General features: G+C 35.9%; 2 protein-coding genes across 2 annotated transcripts; both read left to right on the top strand.

Moving 5' to 3' along the window:
* The first annotated feature begins 723 nt into the window (after window positions 1-723).
* LOC139852495 (CDPK-related kinase 5-like) lies at window positions 724-7,794 on the top strand. Its single transcript, XM_071841796.1, has 11 exons — window positions 724-1,391; window positions 4,866-4,996; window positions 5,087-5,128; window positions 5,205-5,313; window positions 5,418-5,496; window positions 5,585-5,881; window positions 6,050-6,162; window positions 6,273-6,380; window positions 6,466-6,528; window positions 6,656-6,814; window positions 7,158-7,794. Exons 1-11 carry the CDS (start codon window positions 915-917, stop codon window positions 7,296-7,298), a joined length of 1,719 nt encoding a protein of 572 aa, XP_071697897.1. The 5' UTR covers window positions 724-914; the 3' UTR covers window positions 7,299-7,794.
* A 1,068-nt stretch (window positions 7,795-8,862) lies between these two features.
* On the top strand, window positions 8,863-9,846 carry LOC139852216 (probable carboxylesterase 12). The gene has a single exon (XM_071841457.1). It carries the CDS (start codon window positions 8,863-8,865, stop codon window positions 9,844-9,846), a length of 984 nt encoding a protein of 327 aa, XP_071697558.1.
* The last annotated feature ends 2,722 nt before the right edge of the window (window positions 9,847-12,568 follow it).

The raw sequence follows: 12,568 nt of genomic DNA, 5'->3' as shown, positions 1-12,568 counted from the left end.
CTGCAGCCGTCACCGAAAACAGTTTGACGTCGCCATCGAAATACGCTTTGCTGCTGTCATCGAAAAATCTTTTATTGTTGCCTTTCTAACTCTCATTCCTTCGTGTTCCCAATCCACAAATTAAGAGTTCTTATCAAACTTTCTTCAATATTTTTTCTTAATTTTACATTCTATTTGTTAGTTATTATATTATCATTTTCTTTTTTAGTTAGAAAACCAAAAACAAAAGACAAAAAAAAATATAAATAAAAACAACATAAGTTTCCTCAACATGTTACTTTGCTTTCTATTTTATTAATATCACTCAATATATTATTTTTCTTTTAAAAAAAATTCTATTCTAAACAACACAGAAGATTATGAAGAAGTAGAAATTCTTCAATCTCAAATGTAAAGTGATTCATTCTAAGACTGTATTTATTGATTTCCTTGAGAATATTACTCATACTTTCTATTATTTCTTCAATCTTCAATTCTTTTTAACGCATACTTTCTATTATATTTTACAAATTTCATGCAAGTTTTAGGCATTACTCACATTTAAATGCATCATGTATCGATTATTTAACTCTAGAGGAAAATTTGATTGAACCTATTTTAAGTACAGTAAATATTTGGCAGAATCAGCCAAATTGGCAGTTTGATACATCTCCGTCACTCATTAGTTGAATTCTTTTCTTTTTAATAATAACATAACATAAATAAATAAAATGCCACAAAAAGCGAATCGAAAAAGTATGAAGAAAAAAATGACTCAAAAACATGATAAACCAAAAGAGCTAGCCTTGTCCAAATCATAAAGTAAATTACAAATACAAACTCCATACAATAAAATATTTCCAAACCACCATATCCCACGGTGGATATAATAACCAACTCCACCGGAATCTTTAACAACCGCCGCCATAGTCATCATGGGATCATGCACCTCTAAGCCACCTAGGCCCAATCCGTATGCGCCACGTGAGCTCCCGGAACCACCCAAGTCACCCCATCATGAAAATTACAAATTAGATGATCATGATGATAAGGCATACTCCACCTCACCATCACATAATAAAAGTCCTGTTAAACAAGTTCTAGGAAACAAAAAGTCTCCAACAAGGCTGTTAAGTGGTAACTCGACTCCTAAGATCGGACTGTTTCCGCCCTTATCGCCAGCTAAGCATATAATGGATGTGCTAAGGGGACGGCGACCTGTCACTGAGGACGGCCATGAAGTGACTACAGGTTTGGATAAGCGGTTCGGGTTATCGAAACGGGTTTGGGAACAATACGAGGTTGGAGAGGAAGTCGGGCGAGGGCATTTTGGGTATACTGTAACTGCCACGTCTAAGTCCGGTACAAATATTGGTCAAAAGGTTGCGGTCAAAGTCATACCAAAGGCTAAGGTAACGTTTTCACTCTCCAAACTCTATGTCCATACGATATTGTTGACTATTGATTTATGATTTTTTTTAAAATTCAAATTATATTCAATGTATATGTATATGGCATTAAAATGCTTTCGTTGCATCACAAAATTAAATACGTTAAATAAATTTGGATCTTTCTGATTAGTTACCGCGTAAAACAATGTAATTTAATTAAATTGGTCCAATTTAAGGATGATTTGAAGCCATTGATTGGTCTGTCTAATGTGTGGTTGATAACGTTATATTATATTCTCTCCGCCCCATATCTATTATTCTATTATACATTATTATTACTTTTTGATGTTTCAAATAAATTGTTCACTTGTATAAATGGAAAAAAAATAATTTGATAAAGTTCTTTATGCCCCTACTTTATATATGTAAGACAAAAGATATGTATAAAGTAAGGGGTAAGACTGAAAAATAAATAAAAAAATACATGTGACTTTTTTTTTAAACTGTGTGTTTTTTTGTTTGAGGACAATAGATTTGGGACGGAAGGAGTACCCCGTAGTAATTAGTAAACTATCCAAGTAACTTGTTAGATTTTATGTGCTTTATTCTGGTTAGATGTTGGCTTAGGAATACTTTTTCTTTTTTCCGGTTAGATGGTGAGTTTCCGGCTAGCCACCCTTTTCTTGCCGCCATTCTCGTGGCGGATCCGGATAGTTGGATTGTTTTCTCGCTGGCTGTCTATTTTCTTTTGGTTACCTTGGGTCCGTGACATTCCGACGTCTCTGTAGGTATTTCGGCGAGCATGGCTACTCCTCACCACCGTTCGCGTAGTGGGAGTGGTAACGAGCGTTTGGACCTCTCTCTCCGTTGGTATGTTCCTTGGTCTTTGATTACCGGACCGTTTACTCCGACCTATTTTTTGGCGGATCTTCGGCCTTCATAGCCTCGACACCGCCGTTCTAGTGATCTTGTCCATGGTAGCTTGAATTTTTGTATTTTACGATGGTTGTGTGTCTTTGTTCGAACGAGCTCACTAGAACTACCAAGGACGACGGTGGCTAGTGGATCTTAACCCTGTTGATGGCGGCCACAAGAAGCTGATATCCTTTGGTGGTTTACCTGTTTCACCTACTTTTCTTGCCTGTTTATAGGCTCCTGAGGTGGTTCACCACCCCTTTGGCGGCGACCGCCAATTTTTAGGTTGTTTGTGGTGGTATTCGTGGACCACCACCCTTTTGATGGCGGATCCCATGGCTTGGGGCAGGTGGAGGTGGTAGTTGTGTTGTTTGTATGACCTGGGTCGGAGCTTTTCCGTTGTGGGTTGTCTTATTGGGACCTTCCTTGTTCCAGCTTCGCCTTCGAGATTTGGACCATGCGACGATATTCTAGAAGGAGATATGGTTTCGTGCTGGAGGCTGGTCGATTTTTTTGTAGTTCGTTTTCTACTTTGATGCAACTTTGAAGATTGCGGCGTACGGGGCTGGTCGGTTTTTTACGGTTCGTTTTTCTCAAAATTATTGCCCCAACCGTAATTTCACCTTCGCCGCTACCACCACACTTCTTGCTTTCATCACCGAAATTTTTCCTCGTTGTTTGACGTTTTGTAGCCTTCAAAGCAGCCTCCTTCTTCAGCCACCGACATTCGCCGGTGGCTTAGACCCCTCTTCCATTTTATCTCGTTGTAGTTATAGCTTGGTTTCCTTTCCTATGTTTTCGCTTGTCGTCTCGTTTATTCCCTTTTCTCTGTCGCGTTGTATCGTGGTTTTCGGTATTTTCTTCTTTTCCTTTCCGGTGGCTTTGCTTATGTGCTACTGAACGCATGTGGCAAGTGCCATAGGTAGTCTGCGTTCTGGCTCGACCTGGGGTTTTGTGGTTCTACTTTGATTTGGCTTTTCCTGACAGACGTGTTCTTCTTTGCCGGAATCTACCACTGGTTACTTCTTCCTCATGACAGTACAAGTGGCAAGCAATGAGGCTCAGTGCGCGTTGTTGGTTGAATCGTGGTGTGTTTTTCTTTTTTGTTTCTTTGGTTGCGATATATTTTTCGGTCTCGATGGGTATTGGTGCATTTTTCCAGTGAATCATCTTTCTTTCTTATTATCTTAAAATTTGCGGGTTATTTTCATGGGTTTCTTGTTAACCTTCTTTGATCCTGTATATTTCGGTTGTTTTCCTTGTCGGAATTCCTACCAAAATTTTGGCCGGCTGCTTTGGTGGACGTATTGTGGCTAGCATTGTTTGCCTGCTTTTTATTGTCTCGCTCGCTCCATTTGCTTGTCGTCGTATTCTGTTCGGGTGAGATCGACGTTGTTGAAGTCGTTGCCGACTTGGTTTGATTTCGAAAATTAGGTTTCCTAGGGTGGTCTGTTGAGCCTTTTCGACCGCAAGATTGGTGGTTTTTACCTTATCGATGGTCTTGGTGGTTCTCTAGTATTTAGGGGGTTGTAGTAGTTTTTTTTTGTTTCGGGGAATTTATTTGGTTTGCTAGTCTCGGGTATGTATTCTTTTGTCTTTCGGTGGTCAATATTGAAGTTGGGCTCTCGAGGAGTGGTGGATGTGGAGACTTAATTCGATATCGGGTGCATATGTATACTTAGGTTAGATGTTCGGTGGACGTGGTTGCTTTATGTGTATAAATGTGTGAACGTCAATGGTTGATAGTATAAATGTGTGTATGCTCTTATATGACAGATCGGTTGGATCTGCAAAATTTGTAATTCCCCGAATTGTTTTATCTCTACTTTCGGGAAGTTAAAAAAACCTATGCTAACTGTAACGTGAAGGCTACATGATGATCAAACGATTAATAAATAAATATAGACACTGAAAAAGTTAACTTTTTTTTTTTAAAGGCAAACTCACACACACTTAACACGAATATTTACAATAATTCACGAAATATGTCCACGACGGTACTTGAACCCTCAGCCTCTTGGTTAAAAGGGCCACGACGATACCGCCAGGCCAATGACCCTCTGGTACACTGAAAAAGTTAACTATCAAAAGAGAAATATTAAACTTACAAAATTTAAAAAATCTATAACTAAAAATTTACAAAATATTATGATATGAAAGTTTAGCCAATCAAATTGTGTTTTTTAACGGTAAAAACATATTCTTGTTGTTCAGGACGTGACTCGATTTATAATCCGAGTTCCCTTGATATCGGTAAGAGAAGTTGGAAATTACATATTTTCTTAGTTATGTCTTTTCCTCCACATGATTGTTCCATTATTTATATATTAAATTTTCTGCAGAATTTTGTAATTCTCTTGTGACAATCTGTCACGTATGCAAATTGTGTTTGTTTTTATGTTTTTTTGAGGATGAAAAATATTCACACATTCCATCGCACATCACGAAGATATATATACCTTTATACACCCCGAAATCGTAACTTTTTAGTAGTTTAGTGTTTGTTTTACTCCTGAACGTTTTATAAATAACTATAAACAGAAACACATTTTTTTTTTTTTTTTTTTTTTTTTTTGGTAGATGAAAACAGCTATCGCAATTGAAGATGTTCGAAGAGAAGTGAAAATATTACGAGCACTATCTATCCATGGTAACATTGTTGACTTCTATGATGCTTTTGAAGACAACGATAATGTCTACCTTGTTATGGAGTAAGCTACCTTAATTATGATGGATCCTATTCTTAGTAACTTTTACAAGTACTTTAATTCTATGTATATCTAACAGTAGTGCATCTTCAGGTTATGCGAAGGAGGCGAGCTTCTTGAAAGAATACTTACGAGGTTCTGTTAACTAATCTTCACTTCAATTTATAATTTATGGTTTCATGTCATAACTTTACTTTATAAACTCTTGCAGACGCGGAGAATTCAGCGAAGACGAGTCAAAAAACATCATGGTACAAATACTAAACGTAGTCGCCTTTTGCCATCTCCAAGGTGTGGTGCATCGTGATCTGAAACCTGAGGTACATACAATAAATAAACATGTTACGAAATGGATTATGATTTATGTTTTGAATCCTATGTTCACGAGTAACATTTTTTATTATTATTATATTCGTTTCATTAGAATTTTCTTTTAAAAACGAAGGACGATAATTCCCAGTTAAAAGCCATCGACTTTGGGTTATCTGATTATGTGAAGCCAGGTGAGACTCGAACATATGAAGCGTAACGAATTATTTTAATCAATATGTTACTTTAGACCGTTTAATAAGTACTTGTAGCGGTATGCAGATGAAAAACTCAATGACATTGTTGGAAGTGCATATTATGTAGCACCCGAGGTTTTAATGAGGTCGTATGATACAGAAGCCGATGTGTGGAGTGTAGGTGTGATAGCTTATATCCTTTTATGTGGTAGCAGACCATTTTGGGCACGAACAGAGTCAGGCATTTTCAGGACGGTCCTTAAAACTGTTCCAGGTTTTGTTGAACCCGCATGGACTTCGTTATCTCCGTTGGCTAAACATTTTGTGCAGTGTCTCTTGACTAAAGACCCTCGTAAACGGATGACCGCTGCACAGGCTCTAGGTAACTACCTCTTTCCTTTCAACAAGTCATACAATTTGTGTAACAAACTGTGTCGCACGAAAAAAAAAAAAAAAAAAAAAATACTCCGTAGACAGATAAGAATGACAACCTGTGTCATACAGTTTGTGCTCAGGATATTTATTGTGAATTTGTGATCATTTTATTTAGGTCATCCTTGGATTCGAGATCACAATGGTGTTGAGGTTCCAATTGACATTCGAATTTTAAAGTCGTTGAAAGCCTACACGCTATCATCCCCTTTGCGTCAAGCTGCTTTACGGGTGTGTACTTTTGTCCGATATCGATTGATGTAATATGACTATATTTATTGCATATAACGAGTCTAAGGAACGTACACTTATAAGTAGATGGTTTCTAACAAATATGCTAGGCATTGTCCAAAACGTTGACTACGGAAGATCATTTTTATCTAAAGAAGCAGTTCACACACTTAACCCCAGAGCAATCCGAACGTGTAACCTTCATGAGCTTGAAAACGGTTCGTTTGGCCTATTTTCTACAATTTTTGTTATCTTGTGTAACCAATATTGCGAACTCTCAAATGCGTGATTGTGATGGAGCAGGCGTTAATGAAGCATGAAACAAACGCAATGAGGGAGTCTCGAATCGCAGGCTATCTTAATTGGGTGATTATTAATCTACTAATAATAAAACTTGCTTATTCATTACTTTTACTCGTAGTATATATAATAACTAATTCGATCAAATTATGATAATTATGCATTGTAATTCAAGTCGGTTATATAATCACAGTTGGCTGAGCTGCAAATAGACTTTGACGAATTCTGTGCGGCTGCAATGAATGTGTATCAACTAGAAGCCCTTGATCGTTGGGAGCAACATGCTCGTTCCGCATATGACATTTTTGATAAAGATGGTAACAGAGGCATTGTTATAGAAGAACTTGCAACGGTAAGTTGAGCTCTACCAAATTGTTTATTTATAAACTGGTTTGTAAAAAATTACTCTGCCCATTAGCAAGGATGGAGCTTTTCAGGGAGGGCAAGGAGGGGCCGTGCTAAAATAAAATAAAAACTTGTAGTCCTTTTAGTTACGAACACTTGAGCATTTAAATCAACTACTCCGTAAATCGAATTTTGTATAAAGCAGATTTAAAAGCTCACACACTCCTAATTCAAAGTGCTACTCATATAGAAAACAAGCCCACTATAGAAAAGAGAAATTGATAAGTTATTTATAGTTATATGTGTGTGTGTGTGTGTATAGTGTATATAATGTAATATATTTGCTGTAGGAGCTGGGACTTGGTCCTTCAGTCCCGTTGCAGGTTGTTTTGAGCGACTGGATACGACATTCAGATGGGATGTTAAGTTATCTTGGATTTGTTAAATTGTTACATGGAATCTCCACCAAAAACAAGCGCAAATTACGATGAGACTCAAACACGTGTATCATATATATCTTAACAAACTGACTTTTGCATATGTATTTTTCAAATCATAAAGAATTGCATAGAAAAATGAATTAACTTTGTTTTTTCTTTTTCAAAACATAAATAATAATAATAATCTATATATATTTAGCAAAACATATTAAATTTCCAAGGGAAGCAAGGTTATGGAGGTGGTGGTGGTTATGGTTATGGGAATCAAGATGGAGGAGGCATGTATGGTGGTGCAGCCGCTGCATCATCTTCTTATGAATCTAACGCGTATGGAAATCATCAAAACAGCCCGTAAGCTAATAATCATCAAATCAAGACTAGTTTTCTTAAGCTGCAGGTACTGTCGTTGTTCTTGTGGGTTAATTAGTCGAGACCATGATCGATGAGATTATTATTAAATAATTAATGACTTACTATATAATACTGCAGTTTTCGCTTATAAATGTAACTCAGTGTTCTTTCAAGTCTTATACTTTTACTTTTTTAACCTTGAATCACCCAAAACAGTATCTACCAATCATCAAGTAATCTGCACAAAAATAGACAACAAATTAAGTTGAATAATTATATCAAAACAAGATTGACACTCTTATTCACCTTTTCAACATAGTATTCACACAAATTTATAACCTCCAATTGCTGGAAATCGAGAATTGAAGTGACAATTACAATATATTATATGCAAGTCGTACAAAAACAGCTAGCTATATGGCATGAATTATCAACATCATGACACATACAGGCCTCATTTAAAGAACCTGCTCAACTTCTATTATTGTGGCTTGATAAATTTATTTAATTACATTTATTTGTAGATCCTCCTGTTGATTCACACACCAAATTAACTCAACATTAACACAAGAGAAAACAAATGTATTTTGGCCATAACATTATGCACGGGACTCGGATTAATGTGATCTCAGTCGTATTGCAATCTAGACAAAATTCTCTTCAACCTATGGTCGTTAAAGTTTCGAAGTCTCTTGAAGAAGTTGGGCGAGTCAATAGACTGTTTGCTTGTCACTCGATAATTGCAAAATCTGATCATTTCCCTTGCTTTTAGTAAAGTATGTGTTATAATAATAATAGTGATAGTGATAGTGATTGGAATTGTTATTGTGATGCAAGTTATGAGTAGATGAATAACTATCTTGTTTAATTTTGTGGTGGCTTTATGAGGGGGAGGGGCCATAGTCTCAATGTAAGGCAGAGAATCAATCAGAAAATGAAATAAACAGTTTGTGTTTGCTTCAAGTGTGTGTTTGCTAACTCTTTTTGCTCATCTCTCTCAAACCGCGTCATTCGGTGTCATTGTGTCAATATTTTATATTTTTTATTATTATATACTCTGTAATTTATTAGAGCTCTGTAAGTCATAAAAAACTGCCTCCTAGCTAGCACATATTATCAACATCAACTCAGAGGCCTTAATTAATTAACTCAATTGATTGATTATCTAAAAACTTTCCACATTAATGCTACTTGAGTAATATATAGATCATACCTTTCATTTCATTTCAATTCACACAGCCACTCCAAAAAAAGAAAATATAAAATGGGTTCTAGGCCTGTCCCAAAATATCTGTCAACATCCGAATGCAACGTCGATATTCCTGGTTTCTTGCGTATACACAAAGATGGCCGATGTGAAAGATTGGTCGGAAATGATATCATCCCTCCCGGAACTGATACATCAACCGGCGTTATATCTAAAGAAGTCATCATCTCTCATGAATCCAAAGTTTTTGTTAGGATGTACATTAATTCCAAAACCTGCATAGCCACCAATCACAAGCTTCCAACTTTGATATACTATCACGGTGGAGCGTTTCTTACCGAGTCTGCTGCTTCTTCCACTTACCATCCGACACTTAACTTAATCACCAAGGAATCCAACCTGATTGTAGTATCTGTAAACTACAGATTGGCACCTGAACATCTTCTCCCAACTGCGTACGAGGATTCTTGGGAAGCGGTTAACTGGGTGGCTACACATGTTAAAGGGAATGGTCCCGAGTCTTGGTTAAACGATCATGCTAATCTACAAAATGTGTTCTTTGCTGGAGATAGTGCAGGAGCCAACATAGCCCATAACATGGCTATCCGGTTAGGTTTGTACCCAATTAACGATATTAAACTCGCGGGTGTTATTCTTCTCCACCCGTATTTCGGAGGGGAAGTCCCAATTGAAGGTGAAAATTTGGAGTACAAAACTTACTTTGATCAAGTTTGGAGGCTTGTGAACCGACCAGGTGTTGGGCTAGATGACCTGACGGTGAATCCGGGTATGGACCCGCGGATATCAAGTTTTGGGTGCTCCAAGATACTACTATGTGTTGGTGAGAAGGATAAAGTAAAGGAAAGGGGTTACAATTATAAGAATGTGATGGAGAATAGTGGATGGAAAGGAAGAATAGAGTTTATGGAGACTAAAGGGGAAGGTCATGTGTTCTTCTTGTTCAATTCATCAAGCGAAAATGCTCGTATGTTACGTAACAGGATTTGTACGTTTATCAACCCAAATACTAGTAAAATTTGAGAATGTATGAGTATAGGTAGATGGATGGATCAAGTCATTATTAATAGAATGAAGATTTAAGGTCTCTCTGATCATCTATCACTTGCTAGTTTTATATTTCCGTTTGGTTGAAGACCGCCTGAGTAATATACTATGACTCATACGAAAAAAAGGGTTAATGTATCTTTAAGTGTGTTCAAAGATGTTAAAACTACATATAAGAATGGATATTAATCTTGATTTTATATGCATTTTAGACTTAAAACGTTGGCTTTTGAGTATATTAAGTGCAATTATTTATGTAGGCAGCAAACGAAAAGATATAGTGCGATCAAACTTTATAAAGATTTTTTTTTTTTTTTTTTCAAAATAACTATAACTTTTATTCAACCAAATGAAACGTACATGACAAGCCCCTAACAAGAAACAAATGCAACACCCAAGAGCATACAACCCGAGAAAAGATAGAAAGAAATCAAGACCATAAAGGACCGATTCCAAACCATCTAAAAACATATGCGACTAACAACTATAACCTTCTACATACTAACAATCGACACACGTCCAAAACTCAAATACCATCAACATTAAATTTAGCTAATTCAGCAGCATGAACCTTTCTACCATTCGCTCTAACCTTTCTTGGCTTGGGAACGGGTTCGGGCCGAAGAATTTTACCTTCAACCCTCAAATGCTCAAAACCTTCCATAGTGAAATGTCCCGTTCATATTGATTATAAACGTTCCATATTAATTGATTTCGTTGCGGAGTTTTGACCTCTATATGAGACGTTTTTCAAAGACTGCATTCGTTTTTAAAACAAACCATAACCTTTATTTTATCGACAAGGTTAAAAAGTCACCACCTAGATTATCCAGAAATGATAATCTAAAATATCACACTTACACACTACCAATACATATTGGTTTACAATATTAATATGTTACAACAAAGTAAATCTCGAATGCAGTTTTAAACAATATTATACAAGCATGCTGACACCAAATCTTGTCCATATTTTAGCATGCAACAGCGGAAGCTCTTAATAATCACCTGAGAATAAACATGCTTTAAACGTCAACAAAAATGTTGGTGAGTTATAGGTTTAACCTATATATTTATCAAATCGTAATAATAGACCACAAGATTTCATATTTCAATATACATCCCATACATAGAGATAAAAATCATTCATATGGTGAACACCTGGTAACCGACCTTAACAAGATACATATAGAATATCCCCTATCATTCCGGGACTACCTTCGGACATGATGAATTCGAAGTACTAAAGCATCCGGTACTTTGGATGGGGCTCGTTGGGCCCAATAGATCTATCTTTAGGATTCGCGTCAATTAGGGTGTCTGTTCCCTAATTCTTAGATTACCAGACTAAAAAGGGGCATATTCGGTATAATAATCCAGCCATAGAATGTAGTTTCATTTACTTGTGTTTATTTTGTAAAACATTTATAAAACTGCATGTATTCTCATCCCAAAATATTAGATTTTAAAAGTGGGACTATAACTCACTTTCACAGATTTTTACTTCGTCGGGAAGTAAGACTTGACCACTGGTCGATTCACGAACCTATAACAAATATGTACATATATATCAAGGTATGTTCAAAATATATTTACACCATTTTTAATACGTTTTGTTGTTTTAAGTTTATTAAATCAGCTGTCCTTGTTACTAACCTACAACTAGTTGTCCATAGTTAGATGTACAGAAAATAAAGCAATATATATTATCTCGAATCAATCCACGACCTCGTGTATACAAGCCTCAGGCTAGATCACAACTCAAAGTATATATAATATTTTGGAATCAACCTCAACCCTGTATAGCTAACTCCAACATTACTGCATATAGAGTGTCTATGGTTGTTCCGAAATATATATATAGATGGGTCGATATGATATGTCAAAACATTGTATTCATGTCTATGGTATCCCAAGATTACATAATATATTAGAATACATGTATAATACAATATGAGTTAGCTAGGAAATGATTAATATAGATTTGTTACCAATTTTCACGTAGCTACAACAAGAAAAATTATCAAATCTTGTTTTACCCATAACTTCTTCGTTTCAAATCCGTTTTGAGTGATTCAAGTTGCAATGGTTTCATATTGAACTTAAGTTTATGAATCTAAACAGAAAAAGTATAAGTTTATAGTCGGAAATACAGGTTACAAGTCATTTTTGTAAAGGTAGTCATTTAAGTCGAAAGAACGACGTCTGGATGACCATTTTGGAAAACATTCTTTCACTTTGAGTTTAACCATGATTTTTGGATATAGTTTCATGTTCATAATAAAAATCATTTTCCCAGAAGAACAACTTTTAAATCAAAGTTTATCATAGTTTTTAATTAACTAACTCAAAACAGCCCGCAGTGTTACTACGACGGCGCATATCCGGTTTTACGGTGTTTTTCGTGTTTTCAGGTTTTAAATCATTAAGTTAGCATATCATATAGATATAGAACATGTGTTTAGTTGATTTTAAAAGTCAATTTATAGGGATTAACTTTCTTTTGCGAACAAGTTTAGAATTAACTAAACTATGTTCTAGTGATTACAAGTTTAAACCTTCGAATAAGGTAGTTTTATATATATGAATCGAATGATGTTATGAACATCATTACTACCTCAGGTATTGTGGATAAACCTACTGGAAATGATAAAAATAGATCTAGCTTCAAAGAATCCTTGGATGGCTTGAAAGTTCT

This window comes from Rutidosis leptorrhynchoides, chromosome 6 (assembly GCF_046630445.1).
Source record: "Rutidosis leptorrhynchoides isolate AG116_Rl617_1_P2 chromosome 6, CSIRO_AGI_Rlap_v1, whole genome shotgun sequence".
NCBI lineage: Eukaryota > Viridiplantae > Streptophyta > Magnoliopsida > Asterales > Asteraceae > Rutidosis > Rutidosis leptorrhynchoides.
Note: the sequence above shows the minus strand (reverse complement) of the source record. Positions and strands in the feature narration are given on the sequence as shown.